Here is a 23,324-nt window from a genome sequence, read left to right as displayed (position 1 = left end):
TTTTCCTTCTGTCTTTTATCATTGATTTCCAGTTTCATTCCATTATGATCAGATAAAATGCATGGTATTATCTCCACCCCTGTATATTTACTGAGGGTTGCCCTATGGCATAATATATGGTCTGTTTTTGAGGAGGATCCATGTGCTGCTGAGAAAAAAGTATATCCACTTGATGATGGTTGATATATTCTATATATGTCAGTTAAGTCTAGGTTGTTGATTGTGATATTGAGTTCTATAGTTTCTTTATTCAGCTTTTGTTTGGAGGATCTGTCCAATTGTGAGAGAGGTGTGTTGAAGTCACCCATAATTATTGTGTTGTGGTCTATTTGATTCTTGAACTTGAGGAGAATTTGTTTTATGAATGTCGCAGCACCATTATTTGGTGCATAAATATTGATAATTGTTATGTCTTGTTGGTGAATGGTTCCTTTTAACAGTATATAATGTCCTTCCTTATCCCTTTTGATTAATTTAGTCTTGAAGTCAATTTTATTCGATATGAGGATGGTCACCCCTGCTTGCTTACGAGGACCGTGTGCATGGTATATTTTTTCCCAACCTTTCACCTTCAGCCTGTGTATGTCTTTTCCAATCAGATGTGTCTCCTGGAGGCAGCATATTGTTGGATTTGTTTTTTTAATCCATGTTACCAGCCTATGTCGCTTTATTGGAGAGTTTAAGCCATTAATGTTTAGAGTTACTATTGATATATGGTTTGTACTTCCAGCCATGTTTGATTATTTATCTTCTTTTTTTTTTTTTAATTTAGTTTGTTTCTCCATGGTTAGCTTTCCCCCCGCCCTCTGTCTTTATAGAGGCACTTCCCACTGATGGTTTTGGTTATTGTTTTTCATTTCTTCCTCGTGTAGTGTTTTGCTCAAGATGCTTTGCAATGCTGGTTTTCTGGCTGCAAATTCTTTTAGCTTTTGTTTATCATGAAAGATTTTTATTTCATTATCGTACCTGAAGCTTAATTTTGCTGGATATAGAATTCTTGGTTGGCATCCATTGTCTTTCAGTGTTTGAAATACGTTGTTCCAGGATCTTCTCGCTTTCAGCGTCTGTGATGAAAAATCCGTTGTTAACCTTATTGGTTTACCCCTGAATGTAATCTGTCTCCTTTCTCTTGTAGCTTTTAGTATTTTCTCTTTGTTCTGTATATTGGATATCTTCATAACAATGTGTCTTGGCGTTGGTCTACTGTGATTTTGTGTGCTCGGTGTCCTGTATGCATCTACAATTTGTATATCCGTTTCCTTTTTTATTTCTGGAAAGTTTTCTGTAATTATTTCTTTCAGCAGGTTACTCATTCCCTTGGTTTGAATCTCTGTACCTTCTTCTATCCCGATGACTCATAGGTTTGGTTTCTTTATGTTATCCCATATCTCTTGGATGTTTTTCTCGTGGTTTTTAACCAGCCTTTCTGAGTTGGCTAGGCTCTTTTCAAGATGATATATTTTGTCTTCATTATCTGATGTTCTGGCTTCTACTTGCTCCACTCTGTTAGTGATACTCTCAATTGAGTTTTTAATTTGGTTTATCGTTTCCTTCATTTCTAGAATTATTGTTTGGTTTTTTTTTTATAATCTCAATCTCCTGATAAAGATGCTTAACTTCTTCTTTTATCTGTCTATGTAATTCATTTTCAAAGTGTTCTTTCACTGTTTGGATTTGCTGTCTCGTATCTTCTTTAAGGTTCCATTCCATCTGTCTAAGGTATTCCTTGAGTTCTTTATATGACCATTTTTCTGCTGACTCTAGGTCCTCCTGAATATTTAGGCTGTCCTTCATTGTTTGTACTCCTTTTCTTCCTTGCTTTTTTATGCTGCTCATGTTACTTCTTGTTCTGTTTGACTGCTGAGTTACTGTTTACTCTTATAGATTTATTTGATGCTTGAGAGGAAAGATATTAGAAGGGAAGGGAAGAAGTTACTAAAGAGAATGAGAGTAGGCAGGTAGAATTCAAGGAAGGGGGAATAAGAAGATTGAAAAGAAATGAAAAGACAAAAGAAACAAGAATAACAAAGATTAGATAATAAAGAAAGAAAGAAAAGACGAAAAAAAATTTTAACAAAAATAATAGTGATAATAAAAAATGAAAATTAAAATTAAAAAATAATAATAATAAAATAAAAAAAATTAAAAAAAATAGAAACATTGCAAAAAAAATTAAAGAACAACAACAAATAAAAATTGAAAATGAAAGAAAAAGAAGAAAAAAAAAGAAAAAGAAAAGAAAAAAAATGATAATAATAATAATAATAATAAATGCAGTCCTAGAGTTCTATTAACTTCTCTTCCAGTAGGTGGAGCTGTGCCCACTGGGCCAAGCTTCTCCTCTCAATAGGTGGGAACCATTCACTGTGCAGCAGCTCTTTCTCCTAGACTGGGCGGGTCTCCAATCCTGAGTGTCTAGGGCCTTGTCTTGTGTTTCCTCAAGCCAGGCCATGGTCACCTGTGGCGCTCACCACAATACTGGCTACACGCCAGGTCTGCTGCTCCTGGGAGCCCTGTTTTCATGAACACCTGGGCTCACTCTCCCTGTTTGCCTCCCTCAGACCCTAAGTTTGTAGAGCTTGGGGCTGAGATCCCCCAGCGAATTTGCTTGCCCTCCTGTAGCCACGCCCCCGGTAGCTGGTGCAAGAGACCTCAGTTGTCAGCACTGGTGGGAGCGGTAGCCGGGAGTTCCGCGCCGCGAGTCCCGCGCCACTCCTGATTCCCTCAGTCTGGTTATTGCTTTCACAGGAGAGCTGGGAGTGGCCCTTAAGGTTTCCCCGCTGTGTGGAGAGAGATGGCTAGGGGATTACACACCTGTCGCGCTGGTTTCAATGCAGTTATCTCCTCCGCCCGTGACGCCATTTCTCTGCCATGGTGATATCCCATGCAAATGGTGACCGTTTGTTCCCTTTGCCGGATGACCAATGCAACGGGTGGGTCCTGACTGTCTCTCCCAATCCCCGTTTCAGTCCTGTGGCCACTGCCTATGAAGGCTCGGTTGGCTTTTACCTCTGTAAGTTCCTAAGGGCCGGCCAATTATTTCAGCGGGATCTTTAGTGCTGAGTCACACGAAGCAGGCGAACCGGAGCTTAATTGCCTCCGATTCGGGCTCTGTGTGTGTGTTCTGAGGGGCCCAGCCTGTACACCCCAGATCCACGTCAGCTCAGCATTGCCTAGTGATCCTGAGCAAACAGCATTTAGACAGTTTACGGCTCCCTATGCCCGCGCAGTTGAAGATGTCAGAGACTTGATCTCTCTGCGCCTGCCACCATGTTACATCTCCTCAGTGATATTCATGTTGCCCTTACAGCTTCCTGGTATAAGCAAGTTCTTGGGATTATACAAACTGCTGCTTCTGTTTCCAGTCCAGATTTCTAGAAATGAAACTCTGGGCCGCGCTGACGAGCGTCCGTGCTTGTCTGCGACCGTAGCAGAGCCGCCCTGGCCTCCGCAGCTCTTCAGCCCGGTGCCAGGCCCCAGGGGCCCAAGCGGCTGCCGCCGCGGCTCTCCGTCCCCCTCCTCCGGAGCACGGGTCCCCTGGCAGGGGGGTGCAGAACGACCCCAGAGCAGGCTCTGCCCGAAGGTGCAGCGGCGAACAGGCCACAGAGACGCTCGAGGCTGAAGTCCAGCCTTCGGAGGACAGGGCTCGGCACGCAGCCCAGCTCCAACCTCTAGGTGCGGCTGCCGGACAGTGTATACAGAGCCATCAAGACAGCAAGCAGAAAGCAAATGGCGGCTCCCGCGGAGTGGATTTTCGGCACAGAAACCACAGCCCCGCCAGCAATCCCAATCCACAAACTCTCCCTGTATAAAAAATATTCAAAAAAAAAAGAAAAAAAAAAGGCGGGGCGCACTGAGCTTTCTTTGCCTCGGGTACTTACAATCCACTGCTGATTACACATTCAGCTTCTCCGCCCCGCTTTCCCTGTTTCTGAACAGAATATAAATGAAATCCTACAGTATGTACATATTTGTTTGGCTTCTTTCAGTCAGCACTGTGCCTGTAAGATTCATCTAACACATGTTTAAACATAATCTTACTAAACATTTGCCTTAAGGTCAGAACTTAGCCTCCCTCATCCTAATAGCTCCATATCATTTCATATTATGGATATTTATTACTTTATTTAGCTTTTTCTCAGTGGATATTTAGGTGGTTTTCAATATCTCATAGACATGAAAAAGAGTAGGAGGGACTGCAATTTTAATATTAATAATTACCAAAATACCAAAAATGCATTTGTATTTATTACCACCAGCATATGATATTGTCCAGTTTACCACATACTCCTCTGAGAGTTCTAAAATAAATTACTTATTTTGTAAGAAATAAGTAATACATACAAATGGTTTAAAAAAAAAAAAAAGAAGAAGAAGAAGAGGAGAAAGAAGAAAATACTATGTGGTGAAAAGTTAGTGTTCCTTTCACTCTGTTTCTTCCCAGAAAAAAACTTATTTGTGTCTGCCCGGAATATTTTATGCATATACAAATATATATAATACACACACACACACACATCATACTTTTGTATTACATAAATAATAGCTCCAGAGTTTACTTTCTATGCTTAACAATATATCATGGAAAGTATATAACAGCAGTATAATCTAGAGCTGCCTCATTATTTTAGCTGCTGAATAGTATCACATAGTAAGAGTACACCATAATTTAATGAGTTCCTTACTAACAGATACCAATGTTATCTTCACTCTCTTATTATAAATAATGCTCCAACAAATATCCTGTGGATAAATCCCCCAAAACTAGAATTGTTAAAAGAATATATATATATATATATATATGTATATGTGCTTATATATGTATATATACACACATTTTTAAAATAAACTTTATTGAAATATACAGAAAAGCATACATAAATATTCAGTTCTATAAATTATCCAGAGTAAAAGCACTGATGTAATTATTCCCAGATGAAGAAACAGATATTACCAACATTCCTAACTCTCTTTATCCCCCCAGTTCACATAAGGAGAACCACTACTTTGATTTCTAACACAATAGATTACTTATGCCAGATTTGAAAGTTTATATTGTAGTCTTTTATTTTAATAGCTATCCTTTTGCATAAATTTTATCAAACTTATGTAGGAAAATACATATATCTAGCACCTTTACCTGTCCAGGGACTTTATAAATGACAACTTCAAAAGTTTAATAAGTGAATTAAATATTATGTAATTTTTATTTTGCCTCTTATAATGAGTGAAGGCCAGAATCTTTTCATATGCAGTAGAATCTTCTTATCTGGAGAGAATATATTTCATGACCCGCAGATAACCTCAAATACTATTGAGCTCTATGTATACTGTTCTTTCTTATACATACGTATGATAAAGTTTAATTTATAAGTTAAGCCTAAGAGATTAGTAATAATAATTAAATAGTTATAACAATATACTGTAATAAGTTGTGTGAGTTGGGTCTCTTTCTCTCCTTCCCCCACTCTGTATTTCTTTATATATCTTATTATATTGTTCTGACCTCATTGAACACTAACGAGTGGGGTAGAGTGTCTCGATTTTTTTTTATTATTTTCATTTTCTGTTCTGGATATTACTTCTGAAATTCTTTATTTTCTCTTAGGTTATTTTATAACTAATATCTATAAATCTTTTTAATATATATTACAAAAATGTTCATCCCCTTTGTCACTAGTCTTAAATTTTTATGGCATCTTTTTTATTTTGTAACAGGTTTAATAAGATCTAATTCACATATCATACCATTAACCACCTGAAGTATACAATTCAGTGGCTATACCATATTCAGAGTTGTGCATCCCTCACTGCAATCATTTTTAAATATTTTCATTACTTCAAAAGAAACCCCTAGCCCCCACAACCCTTAGGTAACCTCTCTGCTGACTATTCTGGACATTTTATATAATTAGAGAATCATATAATATGTAGTCTTGTGTTACTGGCTTCTTTCACTTAGCATAATGTCTCCAAGGCTCATTCATATTGTAATATATGTATTGTACTTTATTCCTTTCAATTGCTAAATTATATCCCATTACATGTGTATACCACATTATCTTTATCCATTCATCTGTTGATGGATATGTATATTGTTTTCACCTTTTTGCCAAAATGAATAATGCAGTTGTGAATATTTGTGTACAAGTCATTGTATGAATATTTCTTTCCTCTTGGGATATAGCTGCAGTGAATCACTTGGTCAAATAAGAGCTCTTAATTAACCTTTTAAGGACTGGCTAAACTTTTTTCCAAAGCACACACCATTCCACATCCCCCCAACATCAATGTATGAGGGGTTCCAATATATTCACATCTTCAATAACATTTATTTTCATCTGACTTAATTATACTTGTACTTGACTATGAAATGTTAAATCATTGTGGGTTGGGGGGGTTTTTTTTTTTTTTGGTTTGTTTTTTTTTTTTTTTTTTTTTTTTTTTTTGTGTGTGTGTGTGTATGTATGTCTGTGTTAGGGTGGGTTCTTTTTAACTCAAAATTTTAATTGTGGCTAAAAAAAAAAAAAAAAAACATGTTACATAAAGTGTGTCATCTTAAACACTTTTTAAGGTATAGTTCATAGTAGGGATATTCACATTGTTGTAAAACACATCTCCAGAACTTTTTCATCTTGTAAAACTGAACCCATTGAACAACAACTCCCCTTTTTAACTTAACCCAAGCCCCTGGTAACCACTATGTAGAATAGTGTCTGTCTCTGTGAACCTGACTCTTCAGATATCTCATTAAGTGAAATCATACAGTACAATCATCCTTTGGTGTCTGCAGGTACTTGGTTCCAGGAATACCAGCTTCCTCTGCAGATAACAAAATCCAAGGGCTCAAGTCCTTATTAAAATAGCATAGTATTTGCATATAAACTATGCATATCCTCCCCTGTACTTTTAATGATCTCTAGATTATTCATAATATCTAATACAACTTAAGTACTATGTAAATAGTTATTATTATTGATTAGGTAATAATCACAGGTAAAGTATCTGCATGTTCAGTATAGATGGACTTTTTTTTTGAACATTTGCAGTCCTCGGTTGCTTGAATCCTCAGGTATTGAACCTGCAGATACAAAGGGCCAGCTGTCTTTGTCTTTATGACTTAATTTTCACTTACTGTCTTCAAGGACCATCAATGTTGTAACACGTGATTCTATTTCCTTCATTTTTAAGACTGATTAATATGTATTTAGCACATCTTATTCATTCATCCATGGATATTTGGGTTGCTTTTACCTCTTGGTTGTTATAATTCTACAATAAACATAGCAGTGTTCATATACTGTTCCCTAATGAGCATTTTTTCCTGAGCTTATTGATTATGTCATCTCTGGAAAAGTGTCTATTCAGATTCTTTGCCTATCAGATCAGTTGTCTTTTTATTAATAAGTTATAAGAGTTCTTTTATTATTAGGTATCTGCCAGATTATAATTTTTGTTGTGAGTTAAAACCTAAGCTTTATTTTTCTTCAACTAGCAATTATCCGGTTCATTTAATAAATAATCCATCTTTTCTCATCCTTTAAAAAATATTTATTGAAGAAATATATGGTATTAGATACTGGGGAAAATAAGCATAATATGATGCAGAGCTAACATCCAGGTACAAAGACAGATGTATGAGTAAAGGATTACTATTGAGCAAGATAATGGTTTAAATAAAGGTTTGTGAAAAATATCTGGGGGCCATTGGAAAAGTTTAGAGAGGAGAAAAACAAACTGAGAAGTTACGACAAGGAAACTTTCAGAGTAAAATAGCAAGAACCATGCACTGTGCCGAAGTAGAAAATCTAATATTAAAAACCCATTTTGCAAGTGTAAAATATTTTTTCACTCTTTCCTCAAGTTGAAGTTAATGTAAATATACTACAGATATCTTTTGTGATGCTCATTACTTGGTGCCTGTGTACTTTACCTATTCTATATTCTGGTTTGTTTGGGCTGCTGTAACAAAATACCTTAGATAAGGTAATTTATACACAATATCAATTTTTGCTTATAATTCTTAATGCTGGGAAGTCCAAAATCAAGGTAAGGCTCACTCTTCTTCAGATGGTACCTTGTTGTGTCCTCACATGATAGAAGGGAGCAAGGGAGTTGGCTCAACTTTCTTTTATCAGGGTACTAATCCCATTCATGAAAGTGGAGCCTTCATGATTTAATTTCTTTCCACAAGCCCTCATCTCTTAATCTTGTCATTGATTGTTAGGTTCTAACATGAATTTTAAAGAGACACCAACATTTCTAATATAGTGATTATTATTTTACATTTATGTAATATGAATAAACATAAGAAGCCATAGTCTTACAAATATTTTTAATCCACAGATATTCATAATTTAATTAAAATAATTTATGCTTACTTATAACACATAAAGTGTTTAATAGCACACAATACCTGCTTTCTTAAAAAGGTATCACTTCACCAAAAGTGATCAAACTATAGTTCTATTTCAAAACTCACGTTACTTATATAAACGTTGTACAGATATTGTAATCTTTTTTCTTTTTTTGGTGATCATAGAATAAATTTATCACTAAATTATTTCTGTATATTTGTACCCAAAATTTTTGACAAGATAAATGAAAAAAAAAGTTTTGTTTGAGATATAAAGTGTTAAGTGCTCTATTTGTTTTTTCAGTATACATTTTAATTGGTTTGCATTTAGCACCTCTCTGACAGATTCTAAGTCATCCTTGGAATTTAACTAACCAAGTGGAAAATAGAAATGACAGTAGGTACAGTATAATATAGCCATAATTAATTATCTCACCTATATAGTATACAAAACAGCACCATTTTGACAGCATAGTAAAGGTTTTTGAAATATTATAAAGTAAATAGCATAAATTTAATTGGTTCAGATCCAAAGAAATTAAAAGGGTTTCTGCTTGTGGTCATCAATAAATTGGTGTATTAATTGGTTATGGGAGGAAATTAAAGCTCATTTTCAATATAAGCTTACATTATAACAGGAATAATAGCCTTTTCTTTATTTTTCCACAGTTCTTAGTGGTCTGTGTTCTAATGACTGTCCTCGTAAGATAACAGTAAGTAAACTTAATTCTTGTTCATAAATATTTCTATGAAAAGTCTCTGCCTTGTAAATAGATACACACAAAATAGTGGTTATATGTTATAATTAAAATTGTCATTACAAGTTACTCAAAAACTTTTCTGGAATTTATTATCTTTCCTAAAGGTATTTTTCAGAGTAAGGATCGCCTCGTTTATGAAGCATTTTCTGGTATCCTACCATCATTCCTGGACATTTTGGCATTTATAATATTTGATCACTCATAACGTTTTTTAGATTAGATGCCTCTCTATACTAGACTGTAAGCTCTTAAGGTCAAGAACCTTGCCATTGATCCTTGTATACCTGAAATAGAGCAAGGGTCAAATACATACTAGGCAATAGATGACTTTTTCTGCATGGCCTTAATATTGGCCTTCTGTCTAATGGAACAGTTCAGTAAAATAATTGTTTTAAAAAAAGGATAGAAAGAAAGTAATCAAGTTTACTCTTCTAAGTAGCTTTTTTCATGTAAAATGTAATGAGGATATTACATTATATGAGAAGGCATGTGCAGGGCTATGAATATATCTCATTTGGTTGAGTGCTTGCCTCGAAATCACAAGGCCCTGGGTTCAATCCCCAGCACCACAGATAGAGGGAGAGAGAGAGAAGGCATGTTCATACATATATGTGTGTTTATTCATGGACCTGCTTGGGTCTCTCAATCACCCTTATTTCATAAAAAAAAAAAATTGTTCCCCATTTAAACACAAGAAAACAAGCCTCGTCATAAAGTTGTTTAATAGTAGAACTGCAACATAAAATTAGGTGTTGTGATTATAGTTTCATATTCTTTCTATCCCATTAAAGCACTGTATTCCCAATATTATATATATAATTGGGAAACTTCTATATTTAAAACATGTGGAAACAGATCCTGACCCAGAGATTTAATCTGAACTCTACTTGGGAGCAATACCTCTGAAGTAGTGAGGATTGGCAGGGGAGAAAGGTTCGTCTAAAATGTTTTGGGATCTCTGAAGCTAAGATGATGGCTCTAGTTGGGGCAAAGGGGTCTGACCTTTGTACTCCTTTGTACTTCTTCATTGCACTCAGACAACACCAGGAGTAGATTATAATATCTATGACATCACTCCTCTTTTGCTGAGAACAAGTTCCAGGTAGGACCCAGCTGTGAGAAAATAGCAGCTAATACTTCAGAAAGCCCACAGAACAAATGTCAGAGTTCTGGAAAGATCTGGATGATGCATCACTATATCCACTACTGACACCAAAGCATTTACTGCAAGGAACGGATTGTTATACTGAAATAGATTTTATATTGTTATATTTAATCAATTAATATAAATCATAAAATAAAATATTTTAATTTTATAGATATTAATGTCCATTAGTATTAACAGATGTTAGTATTTTTGTAATTTTAATAGATTTTATGCTATAATATTTAATTGCTACATTGAAATAGATTTAGACTGAAAAACATAATGATTAATGTAGAGGCCTTTGTCTGCCAAAAAAAGAAACTGCTGTGATATATCCAGCACAAGTGAAAGACTTAAATAGAGAGAAAGGAAACCATCCAAAGCAATTCTTTACATTATAATGAAACTGGGATCTTCTAGAAGATGCCAGCTAGAACCTATATTCCTAAAAGTGCAAAGAATGATCCAGGGCATAAAACATGGAAGGGTACTTTGGTACTGCATGGCAACACTGCAGGCTACATGAGAAAACATGCCACGCATAGTATTCAAAGCAAAGAACCATGGACTCTCAAAAACAAATTATATTTTGAGAGTAAGAGAGAGAGAGAAAGCCACATTCACATAACTTTTATTAGAGCGTATTGTTATAATTGTTCTATTTAAATTAAACTTTATTATACTTATACATATGTAGGGTAAAGTGCTATCTATGGTTTTAGGCATCCACTGGGGGTCTTGAAATGTATCCCTTGAGGATAAAAGGGGTCTAATGTACCTTACACATAGTTGTTCCATCCTTACTATAATCCTATTATATAGATACTCTGACCATCCCTAATTAAAAGTGAGGAAAGTGAAACTCAGAGAAATAAAAATATCTTGCCCAACATCACACAGAAACTATGTAGAAAAGAAGAAATTTGAACCCAGAATGTGTGTGTGGTGACTACATTATTATTTTCAAAATTTGTAAAGAAAATATTTAAAATATTCTCAGAATATGAAATATGTAGTAAGAACTCACAGGCGTTGGGTTGTTGTATTAGCTAATGCTTCCATAACAAAATATTATAAACTGGGTAATTTAAACATCAGAAAATTATTTTCTCACAGATCTGGAGAAGGAAGTCCAAGATCATAGTGCCAGGCATGCTGATATTCTCATAGGTTGAGCTCCTTGCATATTAACTTTTTAGGTTTCACATCAAGGAATAACTGGAAAATTAATATTTCTTTTTTTCTTACTTCCTTCCTTTCTTTCTTTCTTGGAAAATTAGTCTTTCTTTCTCTTTCTTTCTTTCTTTTTTGGTACTATAGACTAAACTCAAAGATGGTTTGCCACTGAGCTATATCCCTCGCTCTTTTTTTTTGTTGTTGTTGTTCCTCCACATTTTTTATTGGTGCATTATATTTTGATGGGATTTATTGTTATATTGTGTATACGTACAAATATGTACCAATATAATTTGGCCAATATCACTCCCCAGTACTTTCCCCCTCCCTCTCCATCTCCCACCACTTCAGCCCTTTCTTCTGCTGATCTCCCTTTGATTTTCATGAGATTAGCTCCACATTTCTTTCCTTTTTTCCTCTCTAGCTTCTGCATGTAAGAGAAAACATTATAACCCTTGACCTTCTGAGTTTGATATTTTGCTTAATGTGATAATCTAGTTCCATCCATTTTCCCACAAATGACATAATTTCATTTTTCTTAATGGCTGAATAAAACTCCATTGTGTATAGGTACCACCTTGTATTTATCCATTCATCCATTGATGGATACCTAGGCTGGTTCCATAGTTTGGCTATTGTGAATTGTGCTTCTATGAACATGGATATGCATGTACTTCTATAGTATGATGAGTTTAATTCTTCAGGATAAGTACCAAGTAGTAGTATAGTTAGTTGGGTGTAGCCTAGTCTTTTGAGGAACCTCCATACTGATTTGCATAGTGATTGAACTAATTTATAGTCCCACCAACAGAGTACAAGTGTTCTTTTTTTCCACATCCTCTCCAGCATTTATTATTTGTATTCTTGATGACTGCCATTCTGACTAGTGTGAGATAAAATCTCAGGGTAGTTTTAATTTGCATTTCCCTAATTGCTAGTAATGCTGAACATTTTTTCATGTTTGTTGCCCATTGGTATTTCTTTGAGAAGTTCCTTTTAATCCATTTGCCCATTTATTAATTGAGTTATTTGGGTTTTTCTGTAAAGTTTTTTTGAGTTCTTTATATATTCTGATGTTAATCCTCTTTCAGAAAAGTAACTAGCAAAGATTTTCTCCCATTCTGTAGGTTCTCTCTTCACACTCATAGGCAGGAGGATCTCAAGTTCAAGGCCAGCCTGGGCAACTTATCAAGATAACTCCATCTCAAAATTTATAAAACAGGGAGGACACTAGTGCTATAACTCAGTGGAAAATGCCCCTGAGTTCTACCCAGTACAAAAAATAATAATAAACCAGGTATGCATATGCCTGTAATCCCAGCAGTTCAGGAGGCTAAGACAGAAGGATCACAAGTTCAAAGCCAGCCTTCACAAAAGCAAGGCGCTAAGCAACTCAGTGAGACTCTGTCTCTAAATAAAATACAGGCTGGGGATATGGCTCAGTGGTCAAGTGTTCAATCCCCAGTGCCTGCTCCCCCCCCCAAAAAAAATAATAATAATAACATATTGTGTTAATATAGCCTGTATATTATGAAAAATATATTTTCCAAATAACAAAGAGATCATCATCCTTTGTATAATTTCAATACTTTTAACATTTATTATAGCTTGTTTTAAGTTCTGGTATTTGGCCTTTCCTGGAGAAAATTGTTTAATCCTTTTTGAAAGTGAGCAATAAAGTCTCCAATTATTATTGAATTATCTATTTCTCCCTTCAGTTCTTCATATATTTTGGGACTCTATTGATAAGTGTATGTGTGCTTAAAATTGTTATATCTTCTTGATGGACTGACCCTTTTTTCATGTCCTTTTTTGTCTCTAGTAAAATTTGTATATTAAAATCTATATTTTAGCCACTCCAGTTCTCATTGTTTTCTGTTTACATGGTGTATTTTTCAATGGGTTTCATACAGTATAATCTTTGAATTTACAAAGTGTCTTTTTATAAAAAGTATATAATTGGATCATACTGTTATTAATTATTCTGTAATTAATCTATCTTTTGTTAAGGGCATTTAATTCACTTACATTTATTGTATCTATTGATAAGGCAGTATTTATGTATATCTTTTTTCTGTTTGTTTTCTTTTGTCTTGAATTTTCTCATTCCTCTACTGCATTCGTACTGCTTTATTTTAGAATATTCTCTAGGTTATCTCTATATTTTTTAAGTTATTTTCTTAGTAATTGCTCAGAATTACAATTAACATTTTATCTCTGAAACAGTGTGGTTCATATTTCACTTGTCTACAAAAACTGTATTCCATTATACATTTTTACTACCCCCTTTTTTCTGCTTTTATTGTCATACAAGTAACATCTTCAAACATTTTGAGCCCAGGAACTTTATATTATTGCTTTATGTGTAGATTCAATTTACTTTCTAGGGTCCTTTTAGTTCATTCAGCTAGAAGTCCCTTCAGTATTCCTGTAAGTTAAGTGTACCAATAAAATCTTCTCTGTTTTTATCTGGCAATGTGTTAATTTCCTTTTCATTTCTGATGGACAGTTGTACTATATTTTAGACTTTTTGATTAATAGTCATTTTCTTTCATACTTCAAATGTATCATTCTGCTACCTTCTGGCCTCATGGGTTTATAATGAGAAATCATCCATTAATCTTTTTTTTTTTAATATTTATTTTTTAGTTGTAGTTGGATGCCATACCTTTATTTATTTTTATGTGGTGCTGAGGATGGAACCCAGGGCCTCGCACATGCTAGGCGAATGCTCTACCGCTGAGCCACAGCCCCAGCCCCTCATCCATTAATCTTATTGAGGATCCCTTGTACATAATGAATGAATTCTCCTCCCTTACTGCTTTCAAGATTCTCTATTTCATTTCCAAATTTCACTATGAGGGCTGAGGTGGTAGAGCACTTGCCTAGCACTTGCCCCATGACCACAAAAAAAAAAAAAAAAAAAAAAATTTTTTTTTTTTACTATGATATGATTGTTAGTATTTGTCTGTAATATATTATGCTGTATTATCTCTATGGTTCATCCTACCGGGTAGTCACTGGGATTTTTACATGTGAATGTTAACATTAAATTTGGGCAGTCTCGGCCATTATTGCTTCATATATTGTTTCTCCCCTTCTCTACTCTCTTTCTAGAACTCCTATTATAGTTAATATTCTTAATGGTACCCCATAGGTCTCTGTAGCTCTCTTCATTTTCTGAATTGACATATCTTCAATTATTTTTTCTGCCAATTTAAATCTACTGGGCCAATGTACTGAATTTTTCATTTCAGTCATTGTACTCCAGAAATTAGTTTTGGTTCTGTTTTGTGATTTCTGCCTCTTTATTCATATTCTTTTTTGGTGAGACACTGTTTTCTATGATTTCCGTAAGTTCTTTCATCATGATATCCTTTAGTTCTTTGGATATATTTATTAGAGCTGATTTAAAATCTTTGGTAAATCAGCCACCTAAGCTTCCTTGGGGGCAGTTTCTATTGACTATCCCCCGTCCCCAGTATATGAGCCATACTTTCTTGTTATTGTTGAAAATGTGAATTTTAAAATATGTATCAACTCTGGATATCAGATATTCCCTACCTACCCTGAGTTTTTTTTATTGCTTGTTGTCATATGATTCACCTGGATAAATTCTATAAAGCCTCTACTCCTTATGCATGTGGCTACTAAAGTTTCCCCCCTCAGCTTAATGGTCATCTTGGATGATCAGATAGTGCCTTAAATGATACATGAGAACCTTCTCAGGGCTTTAGGGGCATGAACATAATACTATTCATGTATGTGACCTTCTGATTTCCCAGAAATATATGAAAGCTTCTCAAATCCCCCTACTGACATCTTCTTTCTATCTTTCCTTTTAAGGTTTTGTCAGCGTCTCATTAACCCCAGTTGATATCACTGCCTCAGATAGCTGTAGTCGTAAACCTCTGATGATGATTATTTTAAACAAGCATTCCAGTGATAGGGCTGTTCATACAAGCAAATTCTCAGTCTCCTAAACAGAGACAAATCCTGAGAATGGAGATTTCCAGGGAGCTTCTGGATAAGTCAAATAATGAATTCTGTGGAAATGGGGCTTTTAGGAGTTCTGAACCTTATTCTGCCCCCTCCAGTAACTATAAGGCTATTCATTTTCATAGCTACCTTAGTTGCAAAGCTATAGATTTTTCTTTTTTTTAATATTGTAGACATTGATGGACCTTTATTTTATTCATTTATTTATATGTGGTGCTGAAAATCGAACCCAGTGCCTCAATAAGCTAGGCAAGTGCTCTACCACTGAGCCACAAACCTAGCCCCCCAAAGCTGTAGGTTTTTAATATTTCATTAGAGTTAACATAAGGGTAATGGAAGTCGGGCAAATTAATATACACCAAAGGTCACTATTCACAAGATTCAGCTGTTTTTCTTGAATAACTGCTGCTTAGATTCTTCGAAGTTTTGAAAAGGTGATTTTGACAATGTTTTGCCAAAGTTCTCATTGCTTTTATGAAGAAGCAGAGTTTTGGAGGTCCTTACTATACCACTTCAGAAGTGATAGACCTAACTTGGCTTATTAAAATCTATTGGTTTGCCTAGTGCTGCGGCCCATACCTGGCAATCCCAGGAGCTGGGGAGGCTGAAGCAAGGGAATAGCAAATTCAAAGCCAGCCTCAGCAAAAGCGAAGTACTAAGCAACTCACTGACACCTTGTCTCTCAATAAAATACAAAATAGGGCTGGAAATGTGGCTCAGTGGTCAAGTGCCCCAGAGTTCAATCCTTGTACCAAAAAAAAAAAAAAAACTATTGGTTCAACTTCAACTACAAATGGTTTTACATATGCATGGTTTTGTAATATTATGCATTGTTCATTTGGAAAATTTTGGAATACTGAGTTACACAGATCATTCTGATGTTGACACATTTCATAGTATAATATTTTGAATTAACACCACCATTAATTACATCAGAAAAGCTTTTAAATATTGGGAAGATGTCAGATTACAGTAGCAATTTTCTAGATTCTAGTTTTCACTTGGAAGCTCAAATTTTTTTATGATCAACAAATACTTTCAGACTCTATTTCTCCATTTTCAGAAAAGCATTGACTAATAACCAAGTCTAAATACCCATTTTTGGTGCTACTGCTAATTAACCACCTTTGCTTTTGTGTCATTAGTATAGTTGTTGACACAGTGTAAAATACAAAGTTCAAAGCCAGCCTCAGCAAAAGTGAAGTACTATTTAAATTTACTATTAAAATAGAAATGTGATTTTACCTAATGTGATCTGCTCTGAGTGTGTCGGGAGCCCTAGGAGCTTTTATGCTATACTTTTAGAAACACTGTGTAGAGGAATTGAACCTGGATTTCTGGAAATTGTCTTTCAATATCAGAATGATTAGCTCATGATGTGGTGAACTTTTGCTCTCTAATTCAGAGACGTGCTGACCTAATTTTTTAATTGAATATGGGTGGGAAAGAGAAAAATGCCCACATAACCTGTAAAAATAAGATACTACGTATAGTAATATGAAATATGCCAGGTGAATTAGTACAAATATTCAAGAATATAATTGGAAATATTCACTGAGAATTCTTATAACCCAAGATAGCTGTTCCAGTGTCTACACTACACTATAACAAATTAAATTTGAAGTCATTATCACAGTGGACAGTGTGACCTCATAAGTATCTCCAGATCTCCCGGGAATAAGACAGATTTAAAGTATGAAAGGTCATACCCTATGCCAAAGAAACACATACAAAGAAAAATTTATTTTAAGAAGTATGTACTGCATTCACAATGTTAAGTACATAAACCAGTAATATCTCTTATATGCTGCTGATAGGAATATAGAGGTAATACCAATTCATATATAAGAATGCTATGTTTATTACTGCAAAAGCAATGGGAAACTGTCAACAATAAGAAAAACATGTTATATGATGGAATATCCTAAAGCACCAGAAATGTACTACAGCTATATGCTTAATTATGAATGAGTCTCAAAATAATGTACTTTTCAAAGCACATAATGAATTTGCATATGTAAAACTATAAAGAAAAAGAAAAATTGCATGAAGAAGATAATTTCTTACCTTAACTTTTGTTCACCTATCTGTGGTTAAATGATATGGTAATTTGACCCTGTAATCCCAGTAACTCAAGAAGCTGGGACAGGAGGATTTCAAATTCAAGGCCAGTCTCAGCAACTTAGCGGGGCCCTCAGAGACTTATTAAGAAGTTGTCTCAAAATAAAAGGCTGGGAAGGTAGTTTGGTGATAAAACACCCCTGCATTCAATCTCTGCTATACTTAAAAAACAAAAAACTATCTGTGGTTGGCTTCAAAACTGGATATTAAAAGATAATGCTTTTCCTTTCCTGTCTACAAAATAAGAATATATACGTATATGGAATCTCATTAACTCTTTCATGAAACAGTACTTAATACAAAGTATATGCTTTATTTGTGTGATATTATTCACATATTTTATTCAACTTAACTAAATAAATAAATAAATTCTGATGAGTAATTATTCCATTCTTATAGCACTCTAGTTTCTCATGGCCTTTGGAAGCACATGAAAGTCTAAGGTTCTTAAAAATATCAATCAGGCAATTGTGGTATTGATGAAATTAATTATTTCTTGCCTATCCTGGAGGAAAATCATTTTCAGAGCATCAATAGACTATCTAAATGTTATTAACTTTCCCCTACTTTATTGGAAAGATAAATACAATTTCATTTTTGTGACAATATTCAAGAGTTTAAAGCATTTCTTAAACTTTTTGTCATCTCTATAGGAAAATCCATTGCAGCCATTAGTTTCTTTATGTCCTGTTTAATTTGTAAAGAAAATAAATATATCATCTTTCATTCAAAGTTTGAAAAATAATTCTAGTATAAGAAGCAATATACAAGTTGAAGATAAACTTTTTCATCAACTGTAATTATTATAGATGAATTTTATTTACTTTGATATTTTAGTTAGAGAATGTATACATTACCCATCACTGTAGGAAATAAAGCAATGCTATATTCAACAGAAATATTATATAATAAAACTATTGATTTGGGGGTTTTTTTGTTTTAGTTTTTTTGTAGTGCTAAGGGTTGAACCCAGGATCTCATGCATGCAAAGCAAGCACTCAACCACTGAGCTACATCCATCCCAAAACTGTTGTAGTTCTATTCTAGGTAAAATCGAAAGTAGTGAATAAAATTTTGCTTAAAATATTTGTCCTTATAAAGAAAAACAATATTAAATATTGTAAATACTCAGTTTGAACTATATAAATGTAACTATCAAGTCATTTACAAAGTTAAGAATTTTCTACTAACCAAGTTTTATTTTGAAGTATTATAGAAGTGCTAAGTAACTCTTATCCATATAAGAATTACATGTAAGAATTTTTTACTGTGTTCACGATAGATTTGCATGAAATTTCAAATCACTCACTTACATTTCAAAACTATTTCTTTTCTTATTGCAGCCTTTTGGAGTGAATCAGCCTGGACCATATATCATGTATACAGCTGTAGATGCAAATGGGTATCTGAAAAATGGCTCAGGTAAGGCCAGATATAATGTCCATAATGTATAGAAGCACCTTCATTCAATATATTGGCAAGGTAAACTGATGACAAAAATTGGTTTCATACCCCCTAATATTTTTTTTTATTAGACTTAGTCTTTAGGCTTATACCACTAAATTATAAAAAGATTCTCAAGGCAAAATATTAACATTTAATTCTTCATTTATCACCATTGTGATAGACCCAAGTCCTTTCTTATTATTTTTTTCAGTTGAACTAAGAGAGAAATTTGAAGAAATTAGACTTATTTTAAAGAGTAAAATGGTAAATTATTTAAATTAAGCTCATTTTAGAAGAAGTAAAAATTAGAATCCAATTAATACTATAATCTAAATTAATGCTAGATTTTAATATGTGAAATAAAAGCTGGAAAATATTGAGAGGTTTTTTTGAGTTGTGAGTATGAAGAAAAAATCTAGTTATACATTCAGATAAATAATAAAGGGAAATACAATTAAGTCAAAAAAGGAAAAGACTAAGCAAAGAAAGTACATTTGACATAAGATTAGATCCAAAATACAATAAATACATGGTAATCATTTATATTATCTAAATAAGAAAAGGGATCCTAACACACTAATACACTTCTTAGTGTCTCCAAGTCTTACCCATGAAGAAATATAAGCAGACCTGCTATGTTCCTACTTTTTTTGGATTTAAAAAAAAAAAGCTCATAATATGACCATTCTCGTGTTATTTGATAGTCATACATAATAATGAGTGTACTTTTTAGCTAATTATACACAGTTAAAACTCACAATTGCAGTTTCAGCATAGAAACATTCATAAAACAAAAACTACTTTAAAAATTCCAGGAAAGATTGTCAGTTATAGTCAAATACTTTAATATACCACTGTCTGTCAAAAAATGAAAATAATTAAGGATATAAGATGACTTGAACAAATTATTTTTAATTTATGTACATACTATACTTTGTACAAAAAAAAGGCTCTAGGATCAGCTAGTTTTATCTTCTATTTCACTACTATGTAAAATGTTCCAGAATACAGAAAAATAAAATGAAGCTATTCATTTCATTTCACAAACCCAGTAAATTCAGGCAAACCCAACATACCTAAAACCAAAAACTTAGCTCCCCAGTGAATTATCAGTGAAACTTCTATGTTAAAACTAACAATTTAAATCCATCCACATTTCAAAAAATGCACCAACCGGGTGATTACATTTTATTTTACTATACTGAGCATATGTTACATTTTAATATTATGAAAAGTTTTTAAAAATATTACAAGCATATGCTGTGTTTCAGGCATAAATATATTTTCTAAACTGGAAAGTGAGAATTTAATTGATTTAGGCAATATAATCATGAAACCCTGCCCCAAATTTTAATGTTAAACATGTTTATATTCTGTGGTGAAGCTATAACCCTCCCCACATTCCATCCTGCATTATCAGTAGATAATTCTCTGTAGGGATGTAGGGATGACTACATTTATGTATTTTAGAAACTGTACTCCTGGCTTTCTCATAGAGCAACTGAGGGTCACTACCCATTAGTCAATCATGAAATTAATTTAGTGGCTAATAGAAATTTTTATTTAACAAAATAAAAGAGAACCCTAGGAAATATGAAAGTATATCACAGAAAAGTATTATTTTATGATATTTTTTAATTTTAGGAATATGTATGTCTGTTCATACTTGGTGATGACATAAAATGTGGTTTTTATTGTAGACTATAGTTTTAAAAGTTTGAAAACCAGAGAGAGATAATTACATAATATTACTCAGCATAGGCCTGGCCTAATTTTCTTTTTGCTTATACGTAGATCTTATCATTTTTATACACTATTCTGTGGTTTTTACTTTCTAGCAAAGCCTGAAAGGCCAAATGTTGTTGGAGAGTTACATTACAGAAGACTCATTAATTTTGCAAATAAACCAAAGTTCCTATGGGAAAAAAAAAACATAAAACTACATTTATTATGAACATTTTAGAAGCTAAACAACTCTAAGTTTGAATGTAGGACTTTGTGCACTGCTAATAAGTTAGCCAAAAATCTGCAACAGGGACCTAAATTCCCTAACTAATATTTTGCCAAGAACTTAGTAGGTTGGATCATATTGGCAAAATTTGGTGGGCCAGTGGGTTATTAGTCATTTATGAATAATAATATTTTGAGACCAAGAATTTTTCTCTCCCTCTTAAATTACTTACTTTTTCTTTTGAGTTAATTATTTGTTCACATAGCCGGGAAAGAAACCCAAGTAACCCCTACCTTCTGTGTTCTCTTGGTTGGTCTATTCTAAAAGTAGTATTAAGCAGTCACATACTATGATTAAAAGAAAAAAAGACAACTGTTTTTTCTCTTGTTCACACTCACTCAACAAAGAATACATCTGTAACCAGATATGTGTGTTTTTCCCACACCAACTGATTCTCCAGTATCAAGTGTCTTATAATTCTACTAATTTCTGTCACTATCACAAGAATGCCCTATACTTTAGACACCAGATGCAGTGCTGTCCAGGTATCCAGTACTTCTTTAAATTGATATGTCCCATAGCTGTATCCTTAGGTTCAATCAGTTCCTAAAATGGCTCAAAGAACTGAAAAAAACATTTACATTTACTGGTTTCTTATAAACGATACAGATAGCCAGAAGAACAAATACATAGGACAAGAGCTTGGGGTGTGCCACTTTACCAAAACATTGATATGTTCACCAGTCTGGAAACTTTCCAACCTTTTCCTCTTGGGTTTTATGGAAGCTTCCTAGGTTAGGCATAATTGATTAAATCATTAGCCACTGGTGATCAACTCAACCTTCAGCCCTCTTCTTTTCCTAGAAAGGAAGTAGAGGCTGAAAGTTTCTAACCTATTCTTACATGGATAGTTAGTTACCCTTGCAACCAGCCCCTATCCTGAGATTCTCAAGGAGCTTCTAGCCATATTATTACCATACAAAAAAGATACCATTTCAGAGATTCCAAGGAGTCATGTACCTGGAAAATAAAATATTCATTTACTTTTCTTTTATTTTTATGGTCTAAGGAATGGAATTCAGGGGCTCAAGCATGGAAGACAAACCTTCTACCACTGTGCTATATCCCCAGCCCAATATATTTCTTATTATACATTAGAGTATCACACATACCTCATATTTTAGAGCAATTAAAATGTACTGCAGACTCATCATGTCTGAAAAGCAAAGAAAAATTTGGTTTAAAATATGATAAAATGAATATGGCTGATAAACAGATTATTAAGGAAAATTATTGGTTGTAACACATGGATATTGTCTTTATATAATTTTAATTATAACCATTCTGATTTCTACACTTTAATCAATAATTATTCATTACATTTTTCAGTACCTAAAACTTTTGATACTTGTTTTGATTATAATTATTAACATAAACTAATTGTACAAATGAATGGTTTTCACTCTGACATTTACATATATATATATATATATCCTTCCTTGATTGTGTTCACCCTCCCTTCACCTAAGTCTTTTATACATTCAGGTAGTGTTTTGTGTTTTGTTTTGTTTTGTGTTACTTTGCTTTTGGTTCTACACATGAGAGTAAACCTGATATTTGTCTGTATCTCACCTATTTCACTTAACATAACTTTCTCCAGTTCCATCAATTTTTCTCCAAATGAAATTATTTTTTAATAGTAATTCATGTCTATGTACAGACTATATTTTCTTTATCTACTTTTTATCAGAGTCCTAGGCCAGATGCCTACCTCTAGGGATCCCAAATAACCAGGTCCAGCCACTCATCACAAAAACCAAAAGAAAAAGTAATGATAAAAGTAGGAACAGAACTTTAATCATTATGACCATGGGAAGGCAAGGTGAGATGCAGCATTTCAGCCCTGTCAGTTTAAATGGAGCAAGAATTGGGCAGGGGTGAGAGGTAGGCATAATTAAGTAGTCTTTGTCAAATTGTGGACTAGTTGATGAACATTTCAGATCTGGCTTGGGGTGGTATCTCAGGATACTTTCTATTTAAGATATTTATCTATCAGATCTGTGATCCTGGAAAGGAGCATTTCAGTTCCTGAGAAATGACTGTTCCTGCTTAGGAGATAGTCCTATCATAGGGTGAGGTACCCTTCATTCTGATGTTCCTGGAAGGAGTAGGACTAAAAATTTCTATATGCCACCCCAGGGATCTAAAACAGGATGCTACAAATGTTGCCTCAGTCTTGAGTGGGATGAGATAGGTTAGTAAATTTAGGGCTAATAAACATTGTATCACCAGTTTTTAGATGAACTTTTTAAATGATTAACATGCACATAAGTGCAGAGCTAAGGAGGGACCTGAAGATGAATACAA

At 33.9% G+C, this 23,324-nt stretch overlaps 1 protein-coding gene across 2 annotated transcripts in view; it reads left to right on the top strand.

The window, feature by feature from the left end:
* Positions 1–23,324, top strand: part of Itfg1 (integrin alpha FG-GAP repeat containing 1) — a 254,097-nt gene that overhangs the window by 181,212 nt on the left and 49,561 nt on the right. For both annotated transcript variants that reach the window (XM_046435181.2, XM_046435182.2), the window contains exons 13-14: positions 9,026–9,069; positions 18,904–18,982. In XM_046435181.2, coding sequence (XP_046291137.1) covers positions 9,026–9,069; positions 18,904–18,982 — 123 coding nt within the window. The remainder of the gene's footprint in view (positions 1–9,025; positions 9,070–18,903; positions 18,983–23,324) is intronic.

The sequence above is a fragment of the Marmota monax genome, unplaced genomic scaffold (assembly GCF_021218885.2).
Source record: "Marmota monax isolate L192 unplaced genomic scaffold, Marmota_monax_Labrador192_F-V1.1 WCK01_AAM20220418_F8-fsc00024, whole genome shotgun sequence".
NCBI lineage: Eukaryota > Metazoa > Chordata > Mammalia > Rodentia > Sciuridae > Marmota > Marmota monax.
Note: the sequence above shows the minus strand (reverse complement) of the source record. Positions and strands in the feature narration are given on the sequence as shown.